At 40.2% G+C, this 27351-nt stretch overlaps 1 protein-coding gene across 1 annotated transcript in view; it reads right to left on the reverse strand.

The window, feature by feature from the left end:
* ACAD9 (acyl-CoA dehydrogenase family member 9) overlaps nucleotides 1-25514 on the reverse strand; it is a 26930-nt gene extending 1416 nt beyond the window's left edge. Inside the window, exons 1-17 of the mRNA XM_050904871.1 lie at nucleotides 25409-25514; nucleotides 22565-22658; nucleotides 20041-20142; nucleotides 16716-16822; nucleotides 15238-15338; nucleotides 13335-13413; nucleotides 12122-12296; nucleotides 11420-11493; nucleotides 9901-9976; nucleotides 9110-9180; nucleotides 8629-8748; nucleotides 7679-7807; nucleotides 4935-5014; nucleotides 4220-4346; nucleotides 2175-2252; nucleotides 1209-1337; nucleotides 56-128 (exon numbers count right to left, since the gene is read on the reverse strand). Of these exons, the coding sequence (XP_050760828.1) occupies nucleotides 56-128; nucleotides 1209-1337; nucleotides 2175-2252; nucleotides 4220-4346; nucleotides 4935-5014; nucleotides 7679-7807; nucleotides 8629-8748; nucleotides 9110-9180; nucleotides 9901-9976; nucleotides 11420-11493; nucleotides 12122-12296; nucleotides 13335-13413; nucleotides 15238-15338; nucleotides 16716-16822; nucleotides 20041-20062 (1441 nt within the window). The 5' untranslated portion in view covers nucleotides 20063-20142; nucleotides 22565-22658; nucleotides 25409-25514. The remainder of the gene's footprint in view (nucleotides 1-55; nucleotides 129-1208; nucleotides 1338-2174; nucleotides 2253-4219; nucleotides 4347-4934; nucleotides 5015-7678; nucleotides 7808-8628; nucleotides 8749-9109; nucleotides 9181-9900; nucleotides 9977-11419; nucleotides 11494-12121; nucleotides 12297-13334; nucleotides 13414-15237; nucleotides 15339-16715; nucleotides 16823-20040; nucleotides 20143-22564; nucleotides 22659-25408) is intronic.
* Nucleotides 25515-27351: the final 1837 nt, after the last annotated feature.

Below are 27351 nucleotides of genomic sequence, written 5' to 3' on the forward strand. Positions count from 1 at the left end.
TGGAGTCTGTGAAAGCCGTAAGAGTATAAAAATTCTTTTATTTTATAGAACTTACATTTTTCTAATTGAGCCATGGCATAATTATTCTTGAAATATGCTTCTGTGCAGAAGATATTTGTAAGAAGCACCTGAGAAAACAGAAAAACTGAGTTAAAAACTAGTAAATGAATTTCATAAACAAAACAATGTAGTAAAAATAGAGTCATGTAAACTTCTGAAAGTCTAGTTTTGTCTCTTGATAATGGAGCCCTGCAAGCTAGTAATGTATCTTGCAAACTTAGTTGTTACTTTTTCCCCACAGCTACTGTCAGAGTTGGGATGACCCTTCCACTGAAAACTGACGAGAAGAAATTTTTGGTAATAAATCCAGAAGGGGCTTGCTTACACAAAATATGAAGTCTCAAGGCCAGTGAAGTTTGGATTTGTCTAACACTTAATTGTAGCAAATTTACTTGTCCTGTAGCATAACTGTTACCATGAAACTTCAAATAAGCTACTACTATACCACCATCTGTCTGTCAAACTCTCACTTTACTGTCAATAAATTTATTGACAAAATATTGTTGTTACTATATGTTACTATTTATTAATGATTATATGGAAAGAGTTTGGGAAGAACTGCATGGTACTAGCAGGTTTAAGAGAACATGCAAATTTGTAATTCATTCATAAATGTGTATGTAGGTGTTAAAATATTTTAAATACTTTGATAGTGTGCAACTCGTATGTTCAGAGCACCCGAGAGGCAATTGGTGTGGTTACTGCACTCTTGCACCACTCAGTTTAGAAACATTCTGGTGCACTGTGGGTTTTACAGGAGAGTTTGCTGTGATAAGGTATAAATTCTTAAAAAAAATGTAGAGCTTAAAAATGTACTTTTAAGTGTAATGAAAGCTATTTGTCATTGAGGTTTTGCAAAGTCGGAGACATCAGCATGCAATGCCTGCTCGTTTAGAGCACTCTTTTGGGACAGCATCATGCTCGTGCACGTTTCAGAGCTGAGGGGAAAGTAAGTCAGCTCGTCGAGGCAAAAGCCTTGTAAGACGCAGGTAGGCTGTAACATGCAAGGAGAAGTCTGAGGCTGGATAGTGCCTCTTTATTACAAAACACTTAGTGAGGCAGAATGGTAATAAATACTGATTGTTAAGGTACGTGATCCAAGGAGCGCAGACGTTAAATGGGTATGACCGATAGGAAAGTACACTTACTTCATGGTCGTGGTTTCTTAGACCAATACTGATAGACCGGCTAGCTCTGGAAATAGCTGCTGTCATTGCATATAAATTAATAACTATATCCGCCACTCTCTTCAGAACCAACTGCTCTTCCACTATTGTCTAGAAGAGTAAAAATGGTTATTAGCTTGTAGCTCGTCAATTTAAAACTTTAGCCAAACATTTTTTGCATACTTTGTATTTAGGTTCATACTTACTTAGCATAGACAGGTAAGTTGTTACACAGAATTTCTAATCCTGAGTCAGAAAGTTTTGGATTAACTATGTTTAAACTACCACGTTCCATCTCTTAACAGTCAGTCTGTCTGCAGCCAACAGTAAAATTGCTGTCTCTTGAAACCACTTTGGTAAATGCCAAAATCACATTCAAGTACCAAATATATTAAGCCTGTTCAAAAAATGTATTGGGTAAAGCAGAATGTGGCAGGGCCCAGGCCAATAAGCATTCTCAGAACACATCGGATTAACTGTCACAAAATTGAAAATCCAGGGTATGCTAAGTTCAGTCTCTCCTATTATTTTAACTCTACCACTTTGCATGGCGTAATTATAGATTCATTTGCTGTACGATACGGATAAATAGCATAAATTCAAAACCTGCTGGTATAGCTCTTCGTTTGGGAACAGGGACATGGGTTCCAGTGACTGCTCACAGCAAAGTATTCAGAATAGTCACTGGAACAGGCAGGATTTGTGCTTACAGAGGTAGAAGAAAACAACTAATTCACCAAAATTGGTTTTGTTTTGGTTTTTTTAAACATAAGCTGTCTGTTACATCAAGTATGGAATTTCAGTGTATTTTCTCATATTCAATGGAATAAGTAAAGTAAGTCCTGGCTCTTGCCATACACACAGTCCGCTCTAGATTCCAGTGAGGCCAGTTGGGTTGAGGATAAACTATTCAATAACGAAGATGATGATAGAAAAAATAATAGTTACCTTGCCAAACCTACTTAGCAGGCCTCTCACTGTAGTTCCAAAATAATAAATGTTTTCTTCAAGTTTCTTGCCACTTTCCTATAAAATAAAACAGAAAATACAACAATTTGAGTAGTCTTCTAAGGGGCAAACCAAGCACACCCTCGCCCCCTTAAAACAGGACACTTAGCTGAACAAGCAGCAGAGTACAGGGAGGCACCTGCGGGAAGCACGAGCTACGCCTGGGCTGCCCAGCCAACGAACCAAACCCTTCCCTTGGGCGGCACTGCCTTCTGCATGAGAAAGTGGCAGCCCTGCCCGCGCGGTGCCGGGCCTCTGTGGGCTGGCTGCAGGGGCCAGGCTTTCCGATGGGTTTAGTAGCCAAGACACAAATTAGAATTCTCAACTACAGCACAAAACTCGTTTTTCTTTTTTTATGAGCCAAGACTGAAGTGCAGCAGAACACTGTCAGCAGGCCAGGAACCAATTCTGAGTGAGCAAAACGAAGGAACAATGTGCACTAAGATGAACAACCAACAGGCACATTCTAGTGAAGAAAATAACTAAATAATGATTTAAGCCCCACCACAAGAACGACTTTCCCTCTCAAAAAAATGGCAGTTCAGTTTTCTGCTGAATACAGTGTTTGTTATCAACTTCTAGTCACTGACCAGAATTCCCTTTTAAGATGATCTTTCACCATTCTACATCTTTTTCTTCCCAGCTAAAAAGAAGGAAAAGTTCCCCTATTTACTTAAAAGGAATGGGATTACAAAATGTTGATTCTTTTCGGGGGGGGGGGGGGGGGGGGGGGGGAATCACTGTTTAGGTGCAGCCCTGGTAGCCTGAAGCCCAACTAATACTACGTTTTGTCTTGGCAAGCACTGGGTTTTTTTTTAAACATTCATCCAGTTTGCTGCTGAAAGCCAGACAGGCACTATTCTTTCTCTATAAAATATGCATTAAAATTTTCTAAATTTTACTTTTGGTAATTTTTCAGTATAGTCTTTATGCTTATGCAAATAATAGTTTGAAAGATTCTTATGCAACATTTAGTTCTGCACAGCAAACCTAATTCTTAGAATTCTAAAGTGCTGCAGGTTACAAAAACCCTGAAAATCAAGATTATCTGGTACGAATGTGTGAATTCAGCAATAGTCTCAAATTCTGGTACTAAGTAGGACGAAAATTTCCAGTGTCATATTTGGCATTTATTAATTCATAAACGCAACTAATTCATTATGCTGATTCCTGTAATAGGAATGCACGTAAGTGGGTTTGAAGCTATTTAGAGGAAATGCGAATCTAGCGTGTCAGCTGGGTCAGAACTGCGGTAGTTAAACCAATCCACCCGCGTACTCTGGTGGCACTGCAGAACAGGGCGTATTTACCCAAAGGAGGTGCCACATTGTTAAGCTTCCTTATGTGAACGGAACAGTATTAGCAAGTCCCAGCAAATCCTCTTACCTCTGTGCCTGCAATATCTGACCTGGAGGACAGGTCTACTGACAGAACAGTAAAAATCATTTTGTTACAGTTTTTCAAATCACTAACAAAACATCATAGGAAAAACAGACCTTTTTTTCTATTAACAGACCATTCATCTTTGGTCATAAAAATTATTTACTAAGTGATTAAGCAAGTATGTACATATAGTTCACAGAAATTCTTACCTAAAACGGTGTTACTGTTAAACAAGAAGAAAATACTGTGTTTTGTAACTGAGCTTATTATGAAGGGCAGCAACAGATCATTACAAACAAAGACTTGAATACTGTGAAGGCTTAGTTTATATAAATTACTAAAATGGATATAAATCTGCATTTGGTATAAATACAGACTTAGACCACTCTTCATTTGACCTTGATATGTACCCATATAATATCTATAACTAAGTCCTTACCCCTGAAACGGTACAAACATCTGCTTAAATTTGTAAATCTCCCTGTTCCTAAGCAGACACTTTGTTTTGCATAAACAGGATGTCAAGTTGTGACAAGCAGTGAAGGGAATCAAATCTGCAAGACCAGTGTCTGGATCTGATCAAAGAGCACCGCGTCCCTTACCTGGAGGCTGGGGTGCACCACTCCACGATCACCAACTAGCCCATAATCCACTTTTCTGCCCATCGTGTCCCGCAGTTTGCTTAGAAACTCCGCCAGTGCCACGCCCACATTTCCTTTCTTGATTTCTCTAAAATGTTGGGTAAACACCAGCTGTTAAAGGCCATTGCCTGGTTTGCAGGGGAAGTTTCAGGAGGTTCAGATAACCAGCTGAAATTCTAAATGCTTTACCAAAACGCCTCCGGTTTGTCTATGAATCATCAAGTCTTTTGATCCATTTTACTGTGAAGTCTGGAGAACAATTATACGGCCTTAGAAGTATACAACATGGTTCATATTCAGTTCCTCTCAAAAATACTCGCAATAAATTCCAGAGACCAGTGTATGTACTCAGTATGTACAATACAGCTGTCTTACCAATAAAACTTTGTTATACAATCTTAAGTTATAAAATTTTAATTACTGGTCTTGTAAGAAAGAATTTTACGCAAGCTGGAATTACAAGATAAAATACAATAGGCCAAGATTCCTAAATCTATAAAACATCCAAAAAAGGAAAAAAAAAAGACCGCTATAACATTGAGCTACCTTTTGGACAGAGAACACATTGAAAAATACTGTGCATTTTTCCCTACAGTTTCCCCTCTTATCTACAGTTAAACAGTTATCAGATTCTGTTCAGTTTATTAAAAACTATTAGCAATAAATAAGAACATACTTAATTTTGTCAGTTAAGATTTTGCCTGCATATTGCATACCCGTCAAAGCAATATACATTCGCAGAATTTCATTTGTTCCCTGTAAAAAACATAATATAAAGTGGAAGTCAGTATCAAGTACAACACATTTTTAGTATTTAAAAAATCTAGATATGCTGTGCTAATATTTTGTGTATTTTTTTTTTTTCCTAAAACTGCTTTTAATGTCTAAATAACTTGTGCTGTGCTCTTCCTTGAGATGTTCTAAAATGCACTTGGACTCGTAAGATAAAATGCTTTTGAGAGCTCTACATAAAAGATGATCATCACGCGTAAGGAACACACACTTATGTGCCAGAAACTGCACTCCCAGGTGAGTTTGCCTGAAGCAATAACAGAAGCTGGGGAGGTAGAGGACGTATGGCTGCAGAGGGTCAGGGATACTGGAAGCAAGCAACAAAGACTGAACACTCTTAATTTTGTTTTAAAGTAAATGTATACTTTTGGAGACAGGTTCTTTAGTTAACTATAAAGTTTACAATATTAATGAATGTTTTCCAAGCAGGTCTGTTTTGCCAGTCTTCCCTTTCTATTGTTCTACTGTTAAAATCTTACTCTTCATCCATCCATAAATGTTTGCTATTTTTTGCTTTATCTCAATTATAAATTCTGGTTTCATGTGGCTGTGAAAAAGTTGAGCCTCTCATCATTAAACATACTATGTATCACAACGAAAAAGAAATCAGACCAAATGCATTCTGAGTAAAAACTAATTTCTGAATTGTTCCAGTAAAGGAACATTTGAATAGTTGTAAAACTGCTCAATATGCCTGTTTGGAAAGCAAATGCAGACCAAGAAATGAAGATGACACTGTACAATCTGATGTCTGGGAATCCATTACACGATTGATTGTTTTAATATAGATGGCTGAAGAATAAAGATCAAAACATAGAAGGCTGGTCACAGCTGAAAAGCACCCCGAGTATTAGATCAGTGTCAAAACTGTGCCGACCCAGTGACAGGCCAAGTGACGAAGAGGCTACAGCTCAAAGAAAAAGCATTTGTCTGTCATTAAGGCTAAGCAGGAAGTTTTGGAGGGGCACGTGCACAGCACAGCCTGCCGATTGTTGTCGGGCAACAGAAGCAGATCCTGGACAAGTATTCTGTCCTTGGCTGCAGCAAACTGCATTCATCTGATCGGTTTGCAGGTCCCTTATAAACAGGCTAAGATAAACCCAAGGTAAGCACAACCTCCGTGTTTTAGCAGAAGAGTAACTTTATCTACCTGTTGGGATCAGTGAGAAAAATGAGCTGAATTACAGGAATTCCAATGGTGTGGTGTTTTGGGTTTTTTTAAACAAGACTTCCTAGAACCTGTCCAAAGTGAAAGGGCTTCTCTGCTTCAACCAGTCTAGAAAGCACTCCTTACATCTGGCTTTGATTTTACTATTCAGAACGTCTGTCAGATTCATAAACGTCAAACCCCACAGGATGTAGGAGGACAACCTTATAGGTTGGCTGGTTTTGCTCTTTCATCAATATTGGAACTGACTCTTCCTACTTACACAAGATAAACACACACCTATTTGCAAGAGCAGCTAGGTGACTGCTATGCGCTGCACTGCCGTTTGAAAATTCTTCCTCGTATTAAGTTTGCAGTTGAGATCTTTGCTGTCCTGACACCAGGAGGTAAGTGATCGTTTCTAAATGGTCCACCAAGCAAAATCAAGTCTGGAAGTCTGACTCAGATGTACAGATGAATGGTCACTGATAATCCAGCTTGGAAACAGAATAAATTTCACAGCCAACTTTTTCTTTTTCTTTTTTTTTTTTTAAATGAATGCACATCAATAAATTAATTAAACTTCTAAATTATTTTTTTGTGAGTTTCCCTACTTCACTTGTGAGCAGCACACAAGAGGAAAGGTTACTCAAGTCTAGGCACCAACAGAGCAGCTTAGCCACAAAAAAAAAAAAAAAAAAAAAAAAAAAAAATCCTATTAGAGAAATCTGTTCAAAAATTAAAATTTTGCCCATACCTCTTATCAAATCCTATCACTTATATTAGTAAAGATACATGAGAATAAAAGCAGCAAAAAGGTTTCAAAATATGCTTGATGCAAAGCAAGATGGCCAACTTCATTCTCATAAGGCTCCTGCTTAGGCAGACCTAGTACTCTGATTTCATCACGAGTCAGCATATGCAGTTACAACTACTGACGGAACATAAACTGACAAGTTACTTCTGTCAACTAAAATAGTTTTAGGCTTTTATGCTGATTTAGAACCCTTTAGTCTGTTCAAAACAACAACAAACCCAAGCCATGAACTGGGACTCTTTTTTTCTCATGACAATGTATTTAAAACAGCTGCATAGTTTGTTAAAAACATCCAGAAAGTTTCTAAATATTTAAGAAACTGTATATACACTACCAGTATATATACATAACTGTATATATGCTACCATGTATATATATTACCAGTTTGTTCTTTTCAGAGGCAAAGCTGGTGCCAGTTCCTACAGTAACTCACACTTTGTGGTTAGTCTATAAAAGCCATCATATCTTGTTTTACTATAGGAAAGTACTATCCATATCTCCAAAGAAAACAAGATTAGTTCTTCAGTCTTATTCTAACTATCACAGACGTTGCAACTAAACAAATGAAGGCCTGTGCAACTGCATACTCGGGTTTCAGCTCAGGTTTAGAGAATGTGAGAGCGCGAATTTCAGTTTGCAGTAAAACCAGTATATTGATACTTGCCTCAAAAATCAGAAGTATCCTGGTGTCTCTGAGATAGCGTTCATAGGGGTAATCTTTCATATAGCCAAGGCCTCCAAGAATTTGCAGTGCTTCACTTACACAAGCCCATGCACCTTCAGAACTAAACACCTGCCGTTGAACAGTATTTTAATCACCATGCTACACAGTAAATACAGAATACATTGCTACTATATCTATGTAACATCGCTGTAGTATTTTGTACTGCTGTTACAACAGTCCTGTTAAAAGCTTGCCTGAAATAGTATCCTTATGGTTCAGGGTGTATGCTTTGGTCCAACTTAAACAGTTGCCTTGCAATCCACAAAACCGTCTCTATGAGGAGACTCCTGGGAGAGCGACAGCCACAAAGCGAAAGACCAGCTGTAGCTGGCTGCCTGGAGCCCTCCACGTCTGCCCAGATTCACCGCAACACCAGTTCTTTTGAACTGACCGCGCCGTAAGGGACCATCCACGGGGGCTGAAAATCTGTGAGTTCTCCTCAAGGGTGCCTGCCTGCCTGCCAGCCAGCAGCACCCAGCCCTACGCTGCAGAAACGCCTTCAACAGTGCCACTCCAGCAGAGAGGGCCTGACTCTTTCTCCACAGATATTTTGCAACCAATTCTGAGTTAAAGCCCAGACAGGAGCACCTCAGCCAGGCCTGCAGCTGGAAATACAGCTGAGTGTCTTTCTACTCTTGCTACCGTGTGAGGCCACATAAAAACAGAGTTCAAGAGGACCATGATATTCCAAACCTGTTGTACGCAGTTTTTATTTTGTATGGCGACAAAAGCCCGAATCTGAGGTAATCAACAGTACGTGGGATATAGAGAAAACAGTAATACCTGTATTTTTCATCTAGCTGAGGTTTTTGTATCCTATGTCTAAATGTAATACCTGAGCCTCTCAGCAATTAGCTTAAAGCTGTAGGCAAGTCTTTCAATAAAATTACCTTGACCATGGCTGCCTCCACGGAGCAGTCTGGAAACCCTGGCCTGTCCATCATTCCTGCAGTGAGGTAAGCCATACTCTCCATTACATATGCCTTCACAGCCATAAAACAGAACTTCTCCTGTCAAATAGTAATGCGAGGAATCATACAGTAATTCAGACACAAAATCCCACAGTCAAGCCTGAAACTTAAGAGCACAACGGCCGTTTTCATATGTTTAACATATTATCAAATACTAAATAATAAAAAGTACTACTGCAAAGCAATCATGAAAAATCTAAAAATCTGTCTTTATTAATTGCGTTTATCATTCTAGACATTTAAAAGATCAGTGTACAGAAGTCTGCGCTAAGTTTACACAAATCTAATACCTCTAGCAATTTCTTTAAACCAGTACGGCCAGAACAACCCCAACACAATCTATGTCCTTGCACTTAGTCAATACAAAGCACAGAGATTTAGGTTTTTCATGTTTTATTACCTGAATTAATCCAAATTCGCTCAGTTTCTTATCGAACTGTTTCCTGGTACAAGCATACTCTGCTGTCATTTCTTTAAAAAAAAAAAAAAAAAAAAAAATCCATCTCAAACCAGCAGAACTGTACCTGTGACAGACCATTCCTGCTGAGAGTGTCTTTCTATTGCCTGACCGTGACACTTCAACCTATGCAGAATAAACCCCTCGCTGCTTCAGAAGCAGTACTTTGTGAAAAACACCCTCCAAATGACGGTGTTGATCAAGTCTGGGAACAGTGTGCCCAAGGCTTTTGAACAAGAATCTGAGGTGTGAACCTGTACTCTCAGAGAAGGCACATTTTAGCGCTAATCGATTACTTCAGAGCGATTTCTGTTACTATTTTGGGTAACTATTGGTAGAAACCAATTTTATTAGTTATTACTGTGTATAAGCTTTGAGCCAGTTATTCAAGGGGGAGGTTTTACGGGAGATTATTCCTTCTAAAAGCAATAGTATATAGGCTATTCTTTTAGTAAAAACACTGGACCTCAGAACAGTTCAACAGAGGCAATAACTTTCCACTATGAACTGAAAAAACTTCAGTGTTAAAACACTGTAAACAGGCTTTTAATAAAAAATTTAAAATAAAAATATTTTAGTGTTTTAAAGAAGTCAAAGCATGTTATGACTGACAATATAGTGATGTTGTTATGATCAAGACTCGTGTTACTATTCTGAATTAACTGCATTATGTACCTTGTGCAGATCAGTTTTTTGCATGGCATCCAGCAATCCAGAACACCTAATTCACCCACCTATCAATTTTTTAATCATTCCAGCAGATGCACTGCCCATGCTAAATCTTCCACTGTTTAGGATATTCATGGCAACCTGTGAAGAAAACAAATGGTTTTTAGGCAATGTCATTGCTGCAAAACTTCTCCTTAGCTTCATGTTCTAATGCTTTCCTGGATTTCATTCGTCACTGGAATACACTTCCTACCCTGTGCCACCTGCCCTCATATTGGTCAGCACAGCATTCAGCATCCCAGCAATAACGCTTCAAAACCAGGCTTTTAAGGTGACCTTCTACATCCAATTTCACATTTGAAAGGGTTTTAAGATACTGATGATCCAGTGACCTGGAAGTAACCCTCTATTCAAACTGCATTAAGGTAAAACGTAGATAAAAATGTATTTATCTGCAACTAGACAAACAACATTCAAACTAGACAGCACCGCTCAAGTTTATCAGATGAAGAAGAAAAACAGAATGTTGTTTAATGTGTGTACACAACAGCCAAATATAAAAATCTTCTCTGCAGCTGACCTGCGATGGATGCTTTCCTGCTTCACATACCTTTCAGCAACACACAAGAAAAGGGAACAAGAATGAAAGGTGTAGAAATGAAATACGGATCAGTAATGTACAAAAATAGATTCTGAAATCTAGTATTATTGTTTCTTAACAAGAGAAACATGGGTGACAGTTCAAAGACTGTTAACAGTAAGGAGTCATTGTTCCTATATTTTAATTTGTGATAATTATCTGAAGAAGAAACCATAAAAATCTTCTTTTAATATGTTTACTACATTAAAGAAAATGATTTCATTTAGCATTTACGTCTGGACTTGCCTGCTACAGAAGGAGAAAGAAAACTGAGAAGGACCATTAAGAACAGCGTTGCAAATCCACACGTCAGACTCTCAGAGAAAGGTTACAAGAGCAAAGTGACCAGCATTATCTTTACTGGTGTCACACTTCTCTGATGCAATGAAGAGAAGCCAATGCCAGAGGCAGCCTTTCAGCGCACTCCTCCCATTATTTCTTGTGCAATAATCTAACCCTGGAAAACTATCTGACAGCCACGGGACCTTGGATAGGATCTGGACTTTCCTCGAACCATTTCCTGTTACACTCATTTCTTTCTCTCCCTTTCTACATAGTCCACAATTCTGGCTGCAGAAAACAGCAGAAGACATTTCCCTGATTCAATTCAGAAGTTCTGTTGAAAAAGTCGCTCCCTTTTCTGAAGAGAACAGTATACCATGAAAAACAATAAAAAGCCAAAGAAATAGCGGAACCAGCTCTGTAACTGTATTGAGAATACATACACAGAATTATGAGATTATGGCACGCTCGTGCACTGTGCCAGTGAAACCAATTAATACAAAGCACATAAGGTAAACGGAGAAGTCTGTCCTCCAGTATTCTTCAGTCTGGCAATGTTCATACTACCAATAAGGAAACTTCAGTATGGGGTGGGAGGGCGAAAAAAGAAAGGTCTCCTTCAGGCTGTTAAAAATCATCAGTAGTTATTCTTCAATGCTTACCTTAAATCCCCCTCCTACTTCTCCAATTACATTCTCTATAGGCACTCTTGTGTTTTCAAAATGTACTTCACAGGCTGAAACACAGAGTTAAGAGCTGCTGAATTACTATGTAGAAATATTTGAAGAACATAATTTACTCTTTTTGTAACACGAAGTAAGTGTTTTCCTAATGCACTGTTTATGACAGAATTACATATGCTTTGCCAAGTAAGTTAGAGTTTGGGAAAAGACTGTAGACATCCATTACTGATGTAAAATATGCAAAATATAATTAATGTACATTGTGTACATTGTACATATAACAATAGAGAACTATAGTTTTGTCTCTATTTTAAGGAACTGATACAGCAGTCAAGTCCAAATGATAGATGATGAAAACCTGCAATCATCAGTGAGCTTAAGAAGACCTATGAAAACTTACTTCTAGATTAAAGCTACCTGGTGACTGAATCTTCTGAGTAATTTCTTTCACTGCATAGTTAGGGGAGCTTCACATGTGCAGAAAAGAATTATACAATATGGATTTCTTATTTCAGACCTTGCATTAGGAGGGACTCATAGGAAAAGCTAGGTAAAGAAACATGAAACTTATACTGTTATATGGAATAGATATTGATTTGCCTCTGAATTCAGATGATCTAAACAAATTAAAACATTAAAATACCAAAACAATTTCTGTTAACAATTTAAAGCGATTCTTACTATTGGATCCCCGAATGCCTAACTTATCCTCAGGCTTCCCATGGGTGACTCCACCAAAATCCCGCTCTACGATGAAAGCAGTAATTTTGTCTTTTACTTGTCCATCTTTATCAACAACCTCTGTCCGAGCAAATACTGTGAAAATACTAGCAAGGCCACCGTTTGATATCCAAACCTGTTTTAAGAGAGGAAAGATGTGTGAGAAATGTATTTGTTCTGATTTTGTGAGCACTGTTCTTAAGTGTTTTGTAACAGACTAGCAAAGAACAGAGTGGTGAAAAATTGCTGCTTCTTCCCTTAAATTCTAGTAAGTGTTCTGCTACTAGTTTTGCCTCTTGTGAACACATTTCCAAGGAAAGCTGACCACAGAATGGTAAGTTTAGAGCAACTATAAAAATAGCTTGTAATATAGATGTGACTTAAATTAAAACCCATGGTGCATTTTCACAAAAGCTCGTATATCCTGCTACTTATGGCACGTGAGGGGTACAAGGGTAATACAGACTGTAGAACCACTTTGCCCAAAATAATTTCAACTCTGACGAGAAATTCTCTGTATCAGGCCACATATGTAGGGCCTCTCCCACAGGATGGGTCTCTTCACATCACAGACAAATGTATCAACAGCTACAGGTCAAGTCTGCGATGCATCAAACGTTGCTGAATCCAGTACATCTCTACATTTCTTCAAGATTGTATTTTGCCATTGTTTCTTTTAGCAGAGATGTTCCAAGCAGCCCTATTTCCAATTCAAGGTCAAGTTTTCTTTCAAAAATACCTACAAAATCTGGCATGAAGAATGAAGAGAGGGCAAAACATGGGTTTAGGTTTCTTTTTGCCCATGCTGTCACAGAGGGGGCTAACTAACTAACCCTCCCTGAAGCTAACACCATGAGCTGTCGACACAGAGAAGGAACTTCAGAGTGGCTTTTCATATCTTTCTTACCAAGAGTTCAGTGAAGGTTATTCCCTGAACAGTGTGCTTTTCTATTCTCTTTGGCCCTAAAACAACATAGGTTGTCTTCGGTCAAAAAGACATGTCTTTTGACATGGTCATTCTTCACTAGCTTGGAAACCTCAAAATTGTGATGCAGCTGCCAAGCTCAGCCTCTTGCTTAGCAAAACCGACTGACTGCAATGCTGCAAAAGACACAGATGCTTTCCATAAACTTGTAACAAAAACATGTCACATTCCCAGTCTGTGCGTGGATACCTTGGAGCCATTTAATAAGAAGTATTTCCCATCTTCACTGAGGGTTGCTCTTGTCTGGATGGACGCAGCATCGCTTCCACTAAAAGCCAAACAAGTTATTAATGTTTAAAGAAATAAACATGCTTTAAAAAACAAAACTACATCTTTTTACTCTTCCCATCCTTTAAAAAGGAATGTTTACAGTTGTATTAAATAGTAGTACATAAATTTTAGTTTTTAACTAACAGGGAAACTTACTAGATTCAACAACTCTAAAGAAATCTACTTCTACTTAAGTTACCTGACAGGACATTTCTGCTGATTAACATGTATGTTATCAATCTTACGACCTGACCAGAACGTTCAGAATGCCACGTAAGCAACATTTTGAGCTACATATTGAGCTATGTGAACACACAATGAAACTGCCATCCTAAAACACAATCAAGTTTAAAATGTCTAAGTTGTTCCTCAAAAATTCACACTCTGGTTTTATATCCTAAGTGAAAAAAGGCTGAACAGAAATGAAAAATAAACATGTGACAGTCTCCATCAGTGAGCACTTGGGCACATCAAATACTTTCTACAGGAGCAAAATCAGCAGGTGAATTAAAACAAAGCAATCAAAAGTTTACGTTCTGTGATTAAAAGTTCACGCCCTCTCTTGAATCACCACCTTATCACATAGCATAACAAGCAGCACATAATCTCCCCCTTGAAAGAAGTTTCCCCTTCCACAAATTAAAATGCCACAACGGCTCACTTCAGGCTTTCAGCTGAAGACAGTTGTTAAGTTCTTGGAACAGCCAGATCTCAGCTGGTATTTTAATAGCGTTAGAGTTCTAAAATTCAGTTCTAAAAATGATTGCTTCTGTGCACAAGAACTAAGGTTTCTAAGAAGAGTGAAGTTAAAGTTACTAAGACTAGCAATCTTTTTAAATAATACTGGGCTAAATAAAGATGTTAGAAGAATTTCAGAACACAGTTAGCCCTTGTTTTTTTCCTGTCTGTTACTTCCAAGTCCCTTCCACGGATCACTTTGTTAAAACATCTGTGCTAGTTTAAATTTTACCTGCAAGGGGGATAGCTTTTAGAGGGCCAACACCCAGCTTAGGACTCTTGAACAAAAACCATCACTGATGGTTGGGAGGATCTACATCACAGCAACGTGAAAATTAGCAAGTAAATCAAATGCTCGTTCCAAGTCATTCTAGCAGAGAAGAATTCAGAAAAGACAGCTTCAAACTATAGTTTTGTATGGACAAGCAAGATTCGACTTCAAACATTCAACTGGTCTCAGTCCTTTGATTTCCTTTACGCTCACGTAGTAAACCATCTGCCTATATGTTTTTAAGAAAGCTGTACCTCTTCTGCATTAACAGAATTTGCAACATTAGCAATAGTCAATGAATAAACGTAATAAATATAACTTTATCTTTGAAACGAAGTTGCTGCTACTAAGATGCCTTTTCTAAACAATAAGGAAAGACCAAAATTTCTTCCTATTATTTTTGGTAGCTCCTTCAATACAGGCTTTTATAATTTTGAAAAAGAACGGAAAGCATCCTGGAACAGTCACAGCACACGACTTCTAACATAGCACAAAGTACCCTTTCAATTCATACTCAGTAATGCCAGACGTTAAGTGGATGAATTCCTGGGATGGGAACAACAACGGTTAGTGATTTCATGGAAACTGCCATAAGCAGCACATTGGGGAAAGATGAATTACATGATTTGAAGTGCACCTTTTTAAAAAAAAAAAAAAAATTAAAAATTGAAAAAACCTATATACTGAAGCCACAGGCACCAAATAATAAAGATTTAATACAATAACCAATCACTGTAATGATGATTAAATAATAAAAACATCATTTTGGTGTTTTGGTGCTTTCTGAGGCTTTTATGATTACAAAACCAGTACCTTCCAGGCTCAGTGAGACAAAAAGCTGCAATGTGCTCCCCAGATGCCAGTCTAGGCAGGTACTTTGCTTTCTGTTCGTCAGTGCCAGCAATGAGGATTCCCTAAAGAAAGAATTAATAGGCAACTTTTCAGCATCAGCCCGTGTAAAAAGAAATGAAGCTGACAAGCTTCGCCAAGTTCAGGAAGCTTAATTTGCAAATTTTGTGGCATAACAAGAGACAGTTTAATAAACAATGGACATTATTATTTATCAGACATTAAAATATGTCAAAGTTGTCATCACACAGTTGTTCAAATGCCCATAGGAAATGGCTTATTGTTAAGACTGCCTTCTAGGGTAGGTTTCACTGTGTTTATGCTGTAGGTGAAGACTTAACTGTTGCTCTGAAAGGCACTGAGATAGTCCTTCCTTTATTACTATCGCTAAAATTTTATTTTAATAACCTCAAAAGCAGCAATTTTCAAAGCTCCTAATCAGAGAACAGAACACATGATTTACTTAGGTTCCAAATTATTTCCTTACATAGGCATTCAACAACTTTTTGTGAGAGTGCACTTATTTTAATTATCTCTGTTGTATTTATTTTTTTGTACAGCAGGTTTCCTACGAAGGACAAACAAAATACAAAAATCTATGATAAAGCTAAATAATGAATGGTTGAATAGCTAAGATACAGTTACTCAACAAAATTAGGATTAACCCCAACTGACCCAAAGTGGCCACAGCAGGAGAGTAACAGTAGTTGTGTCTTACCCTACACTTCCCATTAGACTGCTTTACAAATCAGCTCAGCTCACTAGCCCTGTTCTACAGATGGTAAAGTTTTAAGTAAGATGAGGAATACATATTTTTAATTAGCATTGTCTGCTCAATTCCATGAAGCATTTTTTCTTGTTATAATGAACTTAATGCTATTTCAAGCTTCAGACTACTACTGTCCATCCACCACTAAAAGGTAAATACCTGAGGCTATATTATATAGAAAACGAGTTTAAAATTCACACGCTTGGTAAGTTTTCTTCCCTAAGCTCCCCCAATATGCAGCCTCATTCAGCTAGAAAAAGTTGCAGCCTTCTGAATTCTCTGCATGGCTGTCCCACCTCCCCATAATTTTAGCCCCCCTGCTATTTTATTTATTTCAATATTTATTCTAGCTACTTTTATCAAGTTTGCTCAATTTAAAAAACTTGGGATCATTTAAGGTATTTTTTCTAAGAATTACTATCTCAACGTTTCCTGGACTAAGAATTTTCTTGTGTACTTCGTATTCAGTCTTTATGCTGCATGAAAGGCTTGCACTCAGCCACTGGCGGAGGGTGCTGGGAACACCAACAACCAACCTGACGTCAGAACGTTCCGCCTGATTTATGCTTCACCGGTAATTCTTATTTGTTACACCCACACTCCACATTTAAACAAACTTCACCTTTTCTATGCAAGTTGTGTAGAACTGCTTGACGTAAAAGAGGAGCATTACCTTAAGCCCAATAGCCTGATGAGCTGCCAGAGTAACTGCGATAGATCCATCTAAAGAAGTGATTTCTCCCAAACGTGCGTACATGGTATTTGACAGACCAAGACCACCTGGAACAAATGCTATGTTTTATTCTAAGTAGATACCTTATAATTTAACTTGCCCCTTACCCCAAAAAAATTCCTTTCAAGTACAGAAACACCAAGAATACAACACTGTTAACTGGAGAGCATCTTAGTATAGAGTGGATGTAATATGTCCACAAACAAGTGCCACATTGCTGCAGATGTGCCAGAAGAATGCATTGTGAAAACAGTAACTTCTTTAATAAGCATGAGTTGTGCTGGATTTAGTTCTACTCAGAAAGCCGATGTGTTTGTATTCAAGCATGCATGCCCACATAGCAAATACAGCACAATCCATGTGAATCCAATGTGAAAATGGTAAAAGATTCAGTATAAAAACTGCTCTAGTCTGAATTTCTGTGCGTACAGGATAAAATGAATTTTTTTTGTGAGATTTCCATGCTACATTACAAAGCCAGACAATTAAGCCATATACAGCTTTCCAGCTGACCAGCTGCAGACCAAGCAGCAGAGGGAGCAGGGCTGGGCAAGTCTTAGGACAGGGCTGGGCTGGTACCGATACAAAGACAGCCAGGCTGTCCCGAGCTTCACTGCAAGTGAGGCAGAAAATGATCTAGACAACAAAACGGACATGAAATAGTTCCCAAGCAGACTTCCAAACTGGTACTAAAGAAGGATAAAATACAACACTTCAAAAATGTCTTTAATCAAAAAATGTGAATAAATCAAGAAACAAACTTGACACCAGCACAGCCTTTTTGGAGGGATTTTGTGATCTGCTGCTGCAAATACAGAGACTATTTGTAAGGAGCTTGAAAAGAACAGAAGTAGGATAAATCAAAGCTGCATCTGTATGACTCTAATGTTCAAGAATTTTATGTTGTCAGGACTACAAGTCCTGCTCCCCATAATTTAAGAGTATTTTATATACTACTGCTGAATAAATAGCTTTATCTAATCAAGATAACCTTTTGTCCAGGTTAATAATTTTCTACTTGGGACAGCAGTGTAAGTCAGGATAATGAATACCTTATTTCAGCAGATGTCTCAATAGTCCTACTATTTTATGTATACCAAATAAATGCAAGAACAAGTCTCCCCGACACCATTAGTTCACATCACTGCCTCTTACACCCTTCTCCTTCAGAGCATGCTTACATGAATTAAAACTTGCACTCCTCCTACCGATACACTCTTACTTCTTTTCCTCTTTCTAAGGGGATTTAGGATTCAGCTTGGAGACTCCTGACGATGTGCACAGTAATTCCAGTAATGCCCATGTCAGAGAGAACCATTATTCCAGGATTTACATGAGCTTCATTTTTCCCATTTTAATGCTTCTGGCAAATATGCCACTATGACAAACCGTTATGAAAAACACCATGCAATACACGAAGCACTGAATACGTGTGACTGAAGAGTTTTAAAATATGACAAGCACCACCACCAAAAATACAGCAGGTTTAAACTACAGAAAATGGGAAATAACCTCATTAGAAGCATATTATTTATGGTGCAGAAAAAAGTAGCCTGCTTATAGCAAGGTGATTGCTTTCCATATTCTGTTTTTTATCCAGCATATATGTTTACAAGACAACAGGACTATGATTTTCTACAAGTATGCTGAATGGATTGCAACCTTTTACAAACTGGAAGCTGAGAGAATATTATTTCACAAGCTTCAAAACAATACAAGATCAAAAAACCCATAACATTTTATTGAATTAAAGTATGATTTCGAAGTCAAATACGTTGCCTTTGAGACTTCAAAAAACTTAACAGAGTGGGAAAGTTACTTCCAGTTAATCAAGAGTAAGTTACACTTCCAACGTCACGATGCTTCCTAACGCTCTGCTTTGAGTTCTGTCCTTTGTTCCCTGCTTCCAACACCTCCTTTCAGTGGACACTAACCTCCTGTCTTCTTCCAATATGTTTCTTAACTCCTAAATACCTCTCTCCCCCCACCTGGGTTAAGGTGCTCCGTCCAGATCTTTCTCCTCCCAAGACACTATCCTGAAGAGAAAAACTTGAAAGAGCTTGCAAACCTCTTTTCTATCTTACTCTCACATCACCCTGCCTAGTTCTGAATACCCACGAAAAATATTTAATACCATTTCTAATGCATTTCAAAAGCATTAATCAACAATTAATTAATCAACAGAGATCACATCATGTTACCATACATGCAAGTTGTCCAATATACTTTAATGAATTTGTATATAAACACTTTATTTAAAAACCTGAAATCAATGCAGCACAGCAACACTAGTTATGTAGCCTAATACAATAAACAAAAAAGGTGTAACAAACAATGCTATGAAAAATAGTGTATTACTTTAACACCAAGCAAATACTGAGGTATGTCTCCAGCTTTATATAGTATTATAGTAATCACTGAAAAAAATATAGTTTCACACTATTCTCTTCAAAAATCAGGTCTCTCTCCCACTGAAACTATCTTCTGCAGATGGTCAAACACAGTTTTGTGTTCCTCTGAGTTGTTCTCTTTAAAGTCTCCTTCTTTTATATTAGAAAATAGACAATTCAATGACCTCATTTCTTTATAAATTTCATGTAAAATATTACTTTCAATCCCAATTTTTATTTTATGCATAAGATCAACATTTTCTTGAAAATTCCTTTGCAAGTTTAAGGGTTAATCCACTGAGGAACTAATGTCTCTGATCTCAATTGGCACCATAACGTCCTTGAAGACATAAACTTTTTGTTCAGTATTGCACAGGAAAGATTTTATACAAAAGCTACACCTTTAATAAATTGACATTCTTCTTTTACACTTCTATATGGTCAAACACATTCCTATCTGCCCATGACAGGTGACCGCTTTGATAGATCAGTTCCATGAGACACTGTAGTTTGGACCCAGCATAATTTTAGGAACCATCAGCAAGAACTGCAAGTCCCGCAGAATGTCAAGCTACTCTACTGCATCCAAAAAAAGAACAAAAAGGAAAATGCTAAGCCAAGAGGAATTTACACCATCTAAAATTAGTTATCTAACTTAGGCGCCCAAGGTAAGGGTATGCAGAGCTCTCCACATAGCCAACAGACATTCCTGGTGCCCGCATCTCTTTGTTAACTAGGGAGGAAGCCTCAGCTCCTAATTTAGACATCCAAGTCAAATGACTACGCATGGAACAGTATAGACACATTTTGCAAGACCCAAAAATGCATTACTTAGTATAGACTACTGGGTTATTCTTTTGTGAGCATTTACGCACCATATTCCTCTGGAATCTGCATGCCAAAGAGACCCAAGTCCTTCAGTCCCTTTAAAGTTTCAGGTGGGATTTTTGCATCTTGATCAATCTTCTTAGAGTCCACTACAAATACAGAAGGTTTTCTAATTTAAAATTGTGTTTCTTAGTGCAGAAAAAAAATCTCTGAGACTGCAGTGTTCTCAAATCAGAGCCAAGGTCACTGCGTGCCACGAGTTAGCAGCACTATGATCTCTAACCTAACTATCAGTCTGAGAGCCCAGACCTGAAGAACTGAAATAACTTACAGAAAAAGGGGCTGCTGGAGCATCGCATCCCTCCCTGCTGTAATTTTCCTCTAGTCTTCTGAAGCATCTTCAGAAAAGACATAGTGCTTGCTGCACCAGATACAGACATACTTCTCATCCCTAACTTCACAAGAATTACTCTTTCTGGCTTCAGTCTGATCTTACTGTCCTGTTTGCCCTCCTCCCCTTGCAGCTGGAAAAGTCTCGAACCCTAAACTGGCTTCAGCAAGACTACCAACGCAGTGGGCTGGTTGGGGGCTGATTGCCACAGCCTGCCACCCCAACCCGTCCTCCTCCCTGCAAAGTGAAAACCCATGATTTTTAGCCTGTTGATGACAATCACGCAGACAAGTCCTAAACACTGCAGCGGGAAGTCCCAATCCTGTTTCTGGAGAACAATGCTCCACTTAAGTAGCCCATCATATTACACCATCAAAGCCAAAATACAGAGCCAACTGGAAGGTCCCAAGAATACGATTATGGCTGTAAAGTCAGGACATACACAGGAAAAGGACTTGGAAGTAGGAAAAATCTGGGGTTTATTTCATTTTCTCAAACGTTTCTATGTGCGCAGGTTGTGCATGTGAGCAGATTCCATGACTGGAATAAGCGAAGTATTTCCAGGATTTTCTATCTGAACTATGTCTAGATCATGATTTTAAAAAAGAACAAAGTATATAAATGAGTTAATTACAAAAATCTTGTTCTTATGAGTTATTCAAATTCTTTGGGGATTAAAAGAGCTGTTCTGTACTGTGACAGTGAAAATAAACAAGAATCGTATTAAGCAGCTCAGGAAGGCTGTAAGCTGCAGCAAAAGGAACACAAGGCATCTTTCCAAAAAGCACACAAAAAGAAGTAACTCTGCAAAAGCAATAGAGCTTTCCTAAAGAAACCACACGCTCACCCCAGTTAAATGACGCTGTAACTTCTGTACAAAATATAATAGGGGGAGGCAACTAAACATTCTGGTGCTCTTCTAGAAGTTATTCAGAAAGAAAACTCATTTTAAAGAAGACTTTTTGTTCCGCATGCTAATTTTTTAGCTACATAGTATCAGATACGTATTTGTGGTATGCCACCAGCTGTTCTGGGGAGACAAAGGTGGTTTTTTACCTCTTCCTCCATTATGCCCACACAGACCTATCCATGGTGTCTGGACATTGCCCAGCTTCATAATGACTCTGCTGAGATGAATTTCCTTACCCAGTGCCAATCATATCAAGTTTCTAACTGTTTAAGGCTGCTCTCCTAACCTATTTTTACCACACCCGTGAGTTACCCTGAATAACTAAACAGAAATAGTTGTGAATTCAAACAAAGATGAGCAATCTCCACCTTCAGTTAAGACTCTGTAATTTGACATTTTTATTCCTCCCTTAAATATCAGGTTTTTTACTCAATAAATGATGTTCCCCAACAGAGCAAAGAATTAAAAAATGTAATCTGCATAAATTCTTAATTTACTGTCAGTGAGCAACATTACAATTTTATAGTTAAAATTACCTGGATCTCATAAATTGTGATCTGTGACAATCACAGGCTGCTTCAAACTCCCGCAGTGTTTGGCAATCTAGACCTAGCATCTTTGTCAGTGGGAAATCTGAGACGATACTGTTTAACTGTCTCAGAAATTGCTGTCCGTAAAAACCAATTTTCTACAATTGTTCTAGAATTGGTTTATCTATTGCACCAGTAATAGAAGAAACACCCTGCAACCCTATCTGGAATGCATACGGCTAATAAGACTTTTCCCAAATAGAATTGCTACTCTAACGCTGAAAAAACATAAATGCGTTTGATTTTTCATAGCTTCTCAATGAGTCATCATGTATGAATATCTCTGCTGAATTTTCCTAAACCAGTTTTAGTACAGTAGGACAGTTAAAAAGTTCCAGAAAAAATTCACAATATATGAAGTGGTAAATAGCATTATTCAACTGAGCTAAAACCAATTTCAAATCCTACCTCTACCCCAGAATTCTTTTACTGCTTGTTTTTTTGGTTTGTTTTTTTTTTTTTCTGTTTTGAAGATTTATGTCTTCTCATCAGCATCGAAATACTCCATATAAAAAAGCCATAAATGAACATGCCTATAGAACCAGCAGCACTATATGACTAGCAATAAATCCATAAAAAAACGTAACTATTTTAAGTATAATAATCTTATTCAACTGCTATAGTTAAATCATTTTGTAATCACTAAATCACTTGCATGAATAAGAAACTAATAACCATACCTTCTTCATTGAAGAATTTTTCTACAGGTCCTACAAACTGGTTGATCTCCTCTAGTTCTTCATTGCTAATTTCTGGATAAGGGAAGACTTCTTCCTAAAATAAGAGGCAAATTTTTTAATTTTTTTTTTAAAAACCATGAATCATGCAATTGAAATAAAAATTCAAGAATGTATGCCTTTCAAATACTGGACTCTAAAAAACTGTGAAAATTAAGAATTGTGGAAAATGTTCAGAAACAGAAACAGCCTTATCTCATGAAATCCACAGGACTCAACTTTACTACATACCAAAAACAAATGAGAAGGTATTACCTGAAAAACAGAAACATTAGGGAGAAATAAAGAGATTCTAAGAACTATGAGGATGCAAAAATCCTTCATCAACCATGACTTTTGTCAACATAATCCCATTTTGGGATTAAAAAAATATTAGTTAATTTTAATTTGTATCAGAATCAATTCACTGTTATAAAGTTTTCAAAGCTCAGCCCATAAATGCCGTCCCTTGGAAACACACAGCACATTCCACCTGTTTAACGTCACAAACACAAAGGTTAGTGAGTTCCGTATTGCTCCTTATCATCACCCTGGTATTTTGGTCATAAACTGGAAGCAGTATGACCTGACAGGCTTGAATAAATAAAAAAATCCAAGCAACTAACACAAGAAGTGAAAAGACTACATGAGAAGCATGCTTCTAATTGTTATCATCTTTCCCCTTTTAAATAGAAGAGTCTACCTCTGCCCAAAGAAAACTGTTCGTGATAGTCTGAAGAATCATGTCAGCTCCAAAAATTCAGGATCTAGCAAATGCTATAGTTTTTCAGAAAACTGTTGTATTGAAACTTGAGAGGAAAAAAGAAGGCATACGTGAACAGGGCTTTAATGTGATGGAGTCTGACTGCAAACTGGCATAACACTTTACTTGACACGGTCTGTTTTGGGAGACTTTATTGTTCAACTCATTTCAGTGGATTTGAGTTATTCCTTCTTTCAATTTATTTAACCCTGTAATCTCTAATAAATGCATACTCCAAACCTTAGATTAACAAGCACTGTTTTAATACAGCGTTATATCTCAAATTTGTAACTTCTTTGTCCAGTGGCATCTTCAAGACATGACAAGATCTTCAATCTTTCCTATAAAAAACTGTAAGCAAAAGTTTACATAAAGTCTTGTTCCTTGAAGTAAACAGAGGATAAACTGACAAGTTTTGTGGAATACAGTAGTTCAATGCCCAGAGCCCAGTGTAAACAGACACTTGAGTTTCTGTACGGAATTTGCTAGGCTTGCAAGAACAGGCGACTGTGGTTTAAAGTAGCCCTTCAGATGCTGGTTGTTCTTCAGCATTTACAATTACACCATGCATTTTGTGTGCACAGGTGCAAATAGGTCAATTTATTTAACCCAGCTTCAGCTGAGAGGCCAACTGAAACACCTGAGAGCAAAGAGGCCCGGACTGCAACAGGGAGCAGCAGCTGTTACTAGAATTGCACTCAGCAGACTGCACAGCAACACCTCATTTTCTCCATCCTGCTTGAGGGAAGGAAGGCTCTACAGAGGGATCTGGACAGGCTGGATCAATGGACTGAGGCCAACTGTATGAGGTGCAACACGGCTCACTACTGGGTCCTGCACTTGGGCCACAACAACCCCACGCAACGCGACAGGCATGGGGAAGAGTGGCTGGAAAGCTGCCCAGCAGAAAAGGACCTGGGGGTGTTGGTCAACAGCTGGCTGAATATGAGCCAGTAGTGTGCCCAGGTGGCCAAGAAGGCCGATGGCATCCTGGCTTGCGTCAGAAATAGCGTGGCCAGCAGGACTAGGGGAGTGATCGTCCCTCTGTACTCAGCACTGGTGAGGCCGCACCTTGAATACCATGTTCAGTTTTGGGCCCCTCGCTACAAGAAAGACACTGAGGTGCTGGAGTGCATCCAAAGAAGGGCAATGAAGGTGGTGAAGGGTCTAGAGCACAAGTCTTATGAGGAGCAGCTGAGGGAACTGGGGTTGTTTAGCCCGGAGAAAAGGAGGCTCAGAGGAGAACTTACTGCTCTCTGCAACTACCTGAAAGGAGATTGTAGTGAGGTGGGTGTCTGTCTCTTCTCCCAAGTAACAAGTGATAGAACAAGAAGAAATGCCCTCAAGTTGCGCCACAGGAGGTTTAGATTGGACATCAGGAAAAACTTCTCCACCGAAAGGGTTGTCAAGCACTGGAACAGGCTGCCCAGGGAAGCGGTGGAGTCACCGTCCCTGGAGGTATTTAGAAGATGTGTAGATGTGGCACTTAAGGACACGGTTAAGTGGCAGACTTGCCAGTGCTAGGTTAATGGTTGGACTTGATAATCTTAAAGGTCTTTTCCAACCTAAACGATTTTATGACATGCTACAGCCGGTGACGGGCGCAGGTGCGAGGCCCAAGTACAGCTCAGCGCCCCGCCGCCGGCGAGGAAACGGGGGCAGGCCTCCTCTCCCCGGCGCTGCCGCAGGCCGCGGCGGGCACTCTCCCCTACCCGCGCTCCCCTGAACCGCGGCGCCACCGCAGCCGACCGAGGCGCCGCCATTTGGTTAACCACCAGCTGCCGGCCCCGACGCGGGAGCACCGCGCGCCCCGCCGCCAACTGCCGCGCGCGACCGCAGAACCACGGCCGGCCGGCTCCGCCCGCTCCTCTGCCGGACGCCGCGGCGGGCGGGACGGCCCCGCCGCTGCCCGGCGCCACCTGCGGCGCCCGGGACCCCGCTCGGGTGCCCCCGCAGCCGCGGCCCGCGCCCGCCCCTGAGGAACGCGAGACGGGCCCCCCCGCCGCGGTGGGCCCCCCGCCGCAGCGGCGGGGCGGGACCCTCACCTTCCGCAGCGTCCCCAGGAAGAGCTCCTTGGCGAAGGCGGGGCGCGGCGCGGCGGTGCGCAGGCGGCGGACGGCGGGGAGGGTGACGGGGACCGGGAGAGCGGCGCGCAGGGCGCGCAGCAAGAGGCCGCTCATGGCCGCCACCTCGCCTGCCCGCCGCGCGCGACGCTGACGGCGGCGCGAGCGCCGGGGCACGTGACGGCGTGACGCCCGCGCACCTCGCCCCGTCATCCCCCGCGGGGCCGGGCCTTCCTCCCCTCCCCGCGGTCAGGCGGCGCCCGCCGGGCGGCCGGGGCTGCGGGAGAGCGGGGCTGGCGGGGCCGCCTCTGCAGCACACCCCCCCGCCTGCCTCTCACCGCCCTCGGGCGCTAGGGACACGCTAAAGGAGGCCCTTCTGCTTCAGCAACGCTACTGCCTGTCCTTTGATCCCCCCCCGCAGGGGCAGGTCAGGGTCACGCACGCACACATGCCTGCCCAGTAACGACCCGCCGGTCGCAGCCCCTGGCGTTGGGTAAGAACTACCCCAGAAACGGGGCCGCTGCGGAATAAAGCCGCTCACGGCTTTTCCCTTGCAGCTCCACATCCCCAACAACCCCTGATCCGCCACGAGTCCCAGCCCGGGGAGGGCAGAGAGGCGCAGTAGCCGAGGGGAGCTGCAAGCTCGTTAGCCTGACTGGGGGCACCGCAGAGCCCTGTACCGCAATAAGGCGGGGGGCTGCTGCGCTGCCCACGCTGCTGGAGTCCCTCCATCCTCCACCAACTTCGGGCCTAGCGATCACAGAACAGTAGCTACAGAAAATGAGTCTCATAACTGGATAGCCTGACAAAATGTTTTTTGGAGCACGCACGATGTCTTTGAATCGTCTTCCTGGACCAACTCAAAAGCATCAGCGCAGGCCAGCAGAGGGAACAGGACCGCCTGCCAGAGACAAGCGGGATCACTTCATCCCCAGGTTAGATCTGGTGGATGTGCTGAACTGCACACCCAGCTGATGGTAATCGCCACAAAATCTCCATCAAAACCTAACTCCTCCTAATCTGTGTGTCTCTGGAATTGGGAGGAGGATTGTGTCAGAAGCAGGCAGACCTCACCTATCAGCCCTTTGCTTGTGTAGCCATTTCCATAGATAACTACATGCCAAAGCCAAAACACCACTACTGTGACCTGAGGTAAATACTGCGCTGCACTGAGGATGTTCAGATTTATATTTCTCCTTTGCTTTCCTCTGCCATGCCTTTGGTGGTTTTTTAATAAAACAAAAACTGCTAAGTGGCAAAACCATGCCAGATTACTGAGCTGGTTACCTAAATACTGAAATCTGGTTAGGAAATACACACTGCTCCATTTCTGTATAAGAGGTCACTAGTCAAGTTTGTTGCATCATCATCACCACCCCATACCTACTGTTCTCATCTGCAGGTGGGTAAGAGTGCTCACTGACACATAAGTACTTTATGAATATTAAACTTCATTACACAAGGGTAGAATTAATTTGTTTGAAATATTTCTTTCAAGTCCTTTAAAGGCTGTCTTTACTCACTCATTTTAAGCATCACCATGTCCTGCTGCCCTTTTCTTCAGCTGCCCTCATTTTGTTTCGGTCTGTGAAGAGACTTTCAGAATGCTAGGGATTTTACAAAATGGCACTTAACAAAGGAACGAGTACTAAAGGTAAACACAGGCCTAATGAACTGATTTACTTTGCTTACTTTACTTACGGCTTGTAAAATGTAAATCCTTTAATCTGGTAGTCCAAATAAATTGCCCTTTCGGTTGCCTCTCAGGCACCATATTGCAGCTTGGGAATAGGAAAGGACTCCAAGGGTGAAGGGAAGGGAAAAGGTAAGAAAATGCCTCTGATCTCCAGCTCAAGCAGCTTTGCTCACTGGGGTTTTTTTTTTTTTTTTTTGTGTATGTATACATGTATTCACATTGTGGGAAT

The sequence above is a fragment of the Gymnogyps californianus genome, chromosome 13 (genome assembly GCF_018139145.2).
Source record: "Gymnogyps californianus isolate 813 chromosome 13, ASM1813914v2, whole genome shotgun sequence".
Lineage (NCBI taxonomy): Eukaryota > Metazoa > Chordata > Aves > Accipitriformes > Cathartidae > Gymnogyps > Gymnogyps californianus.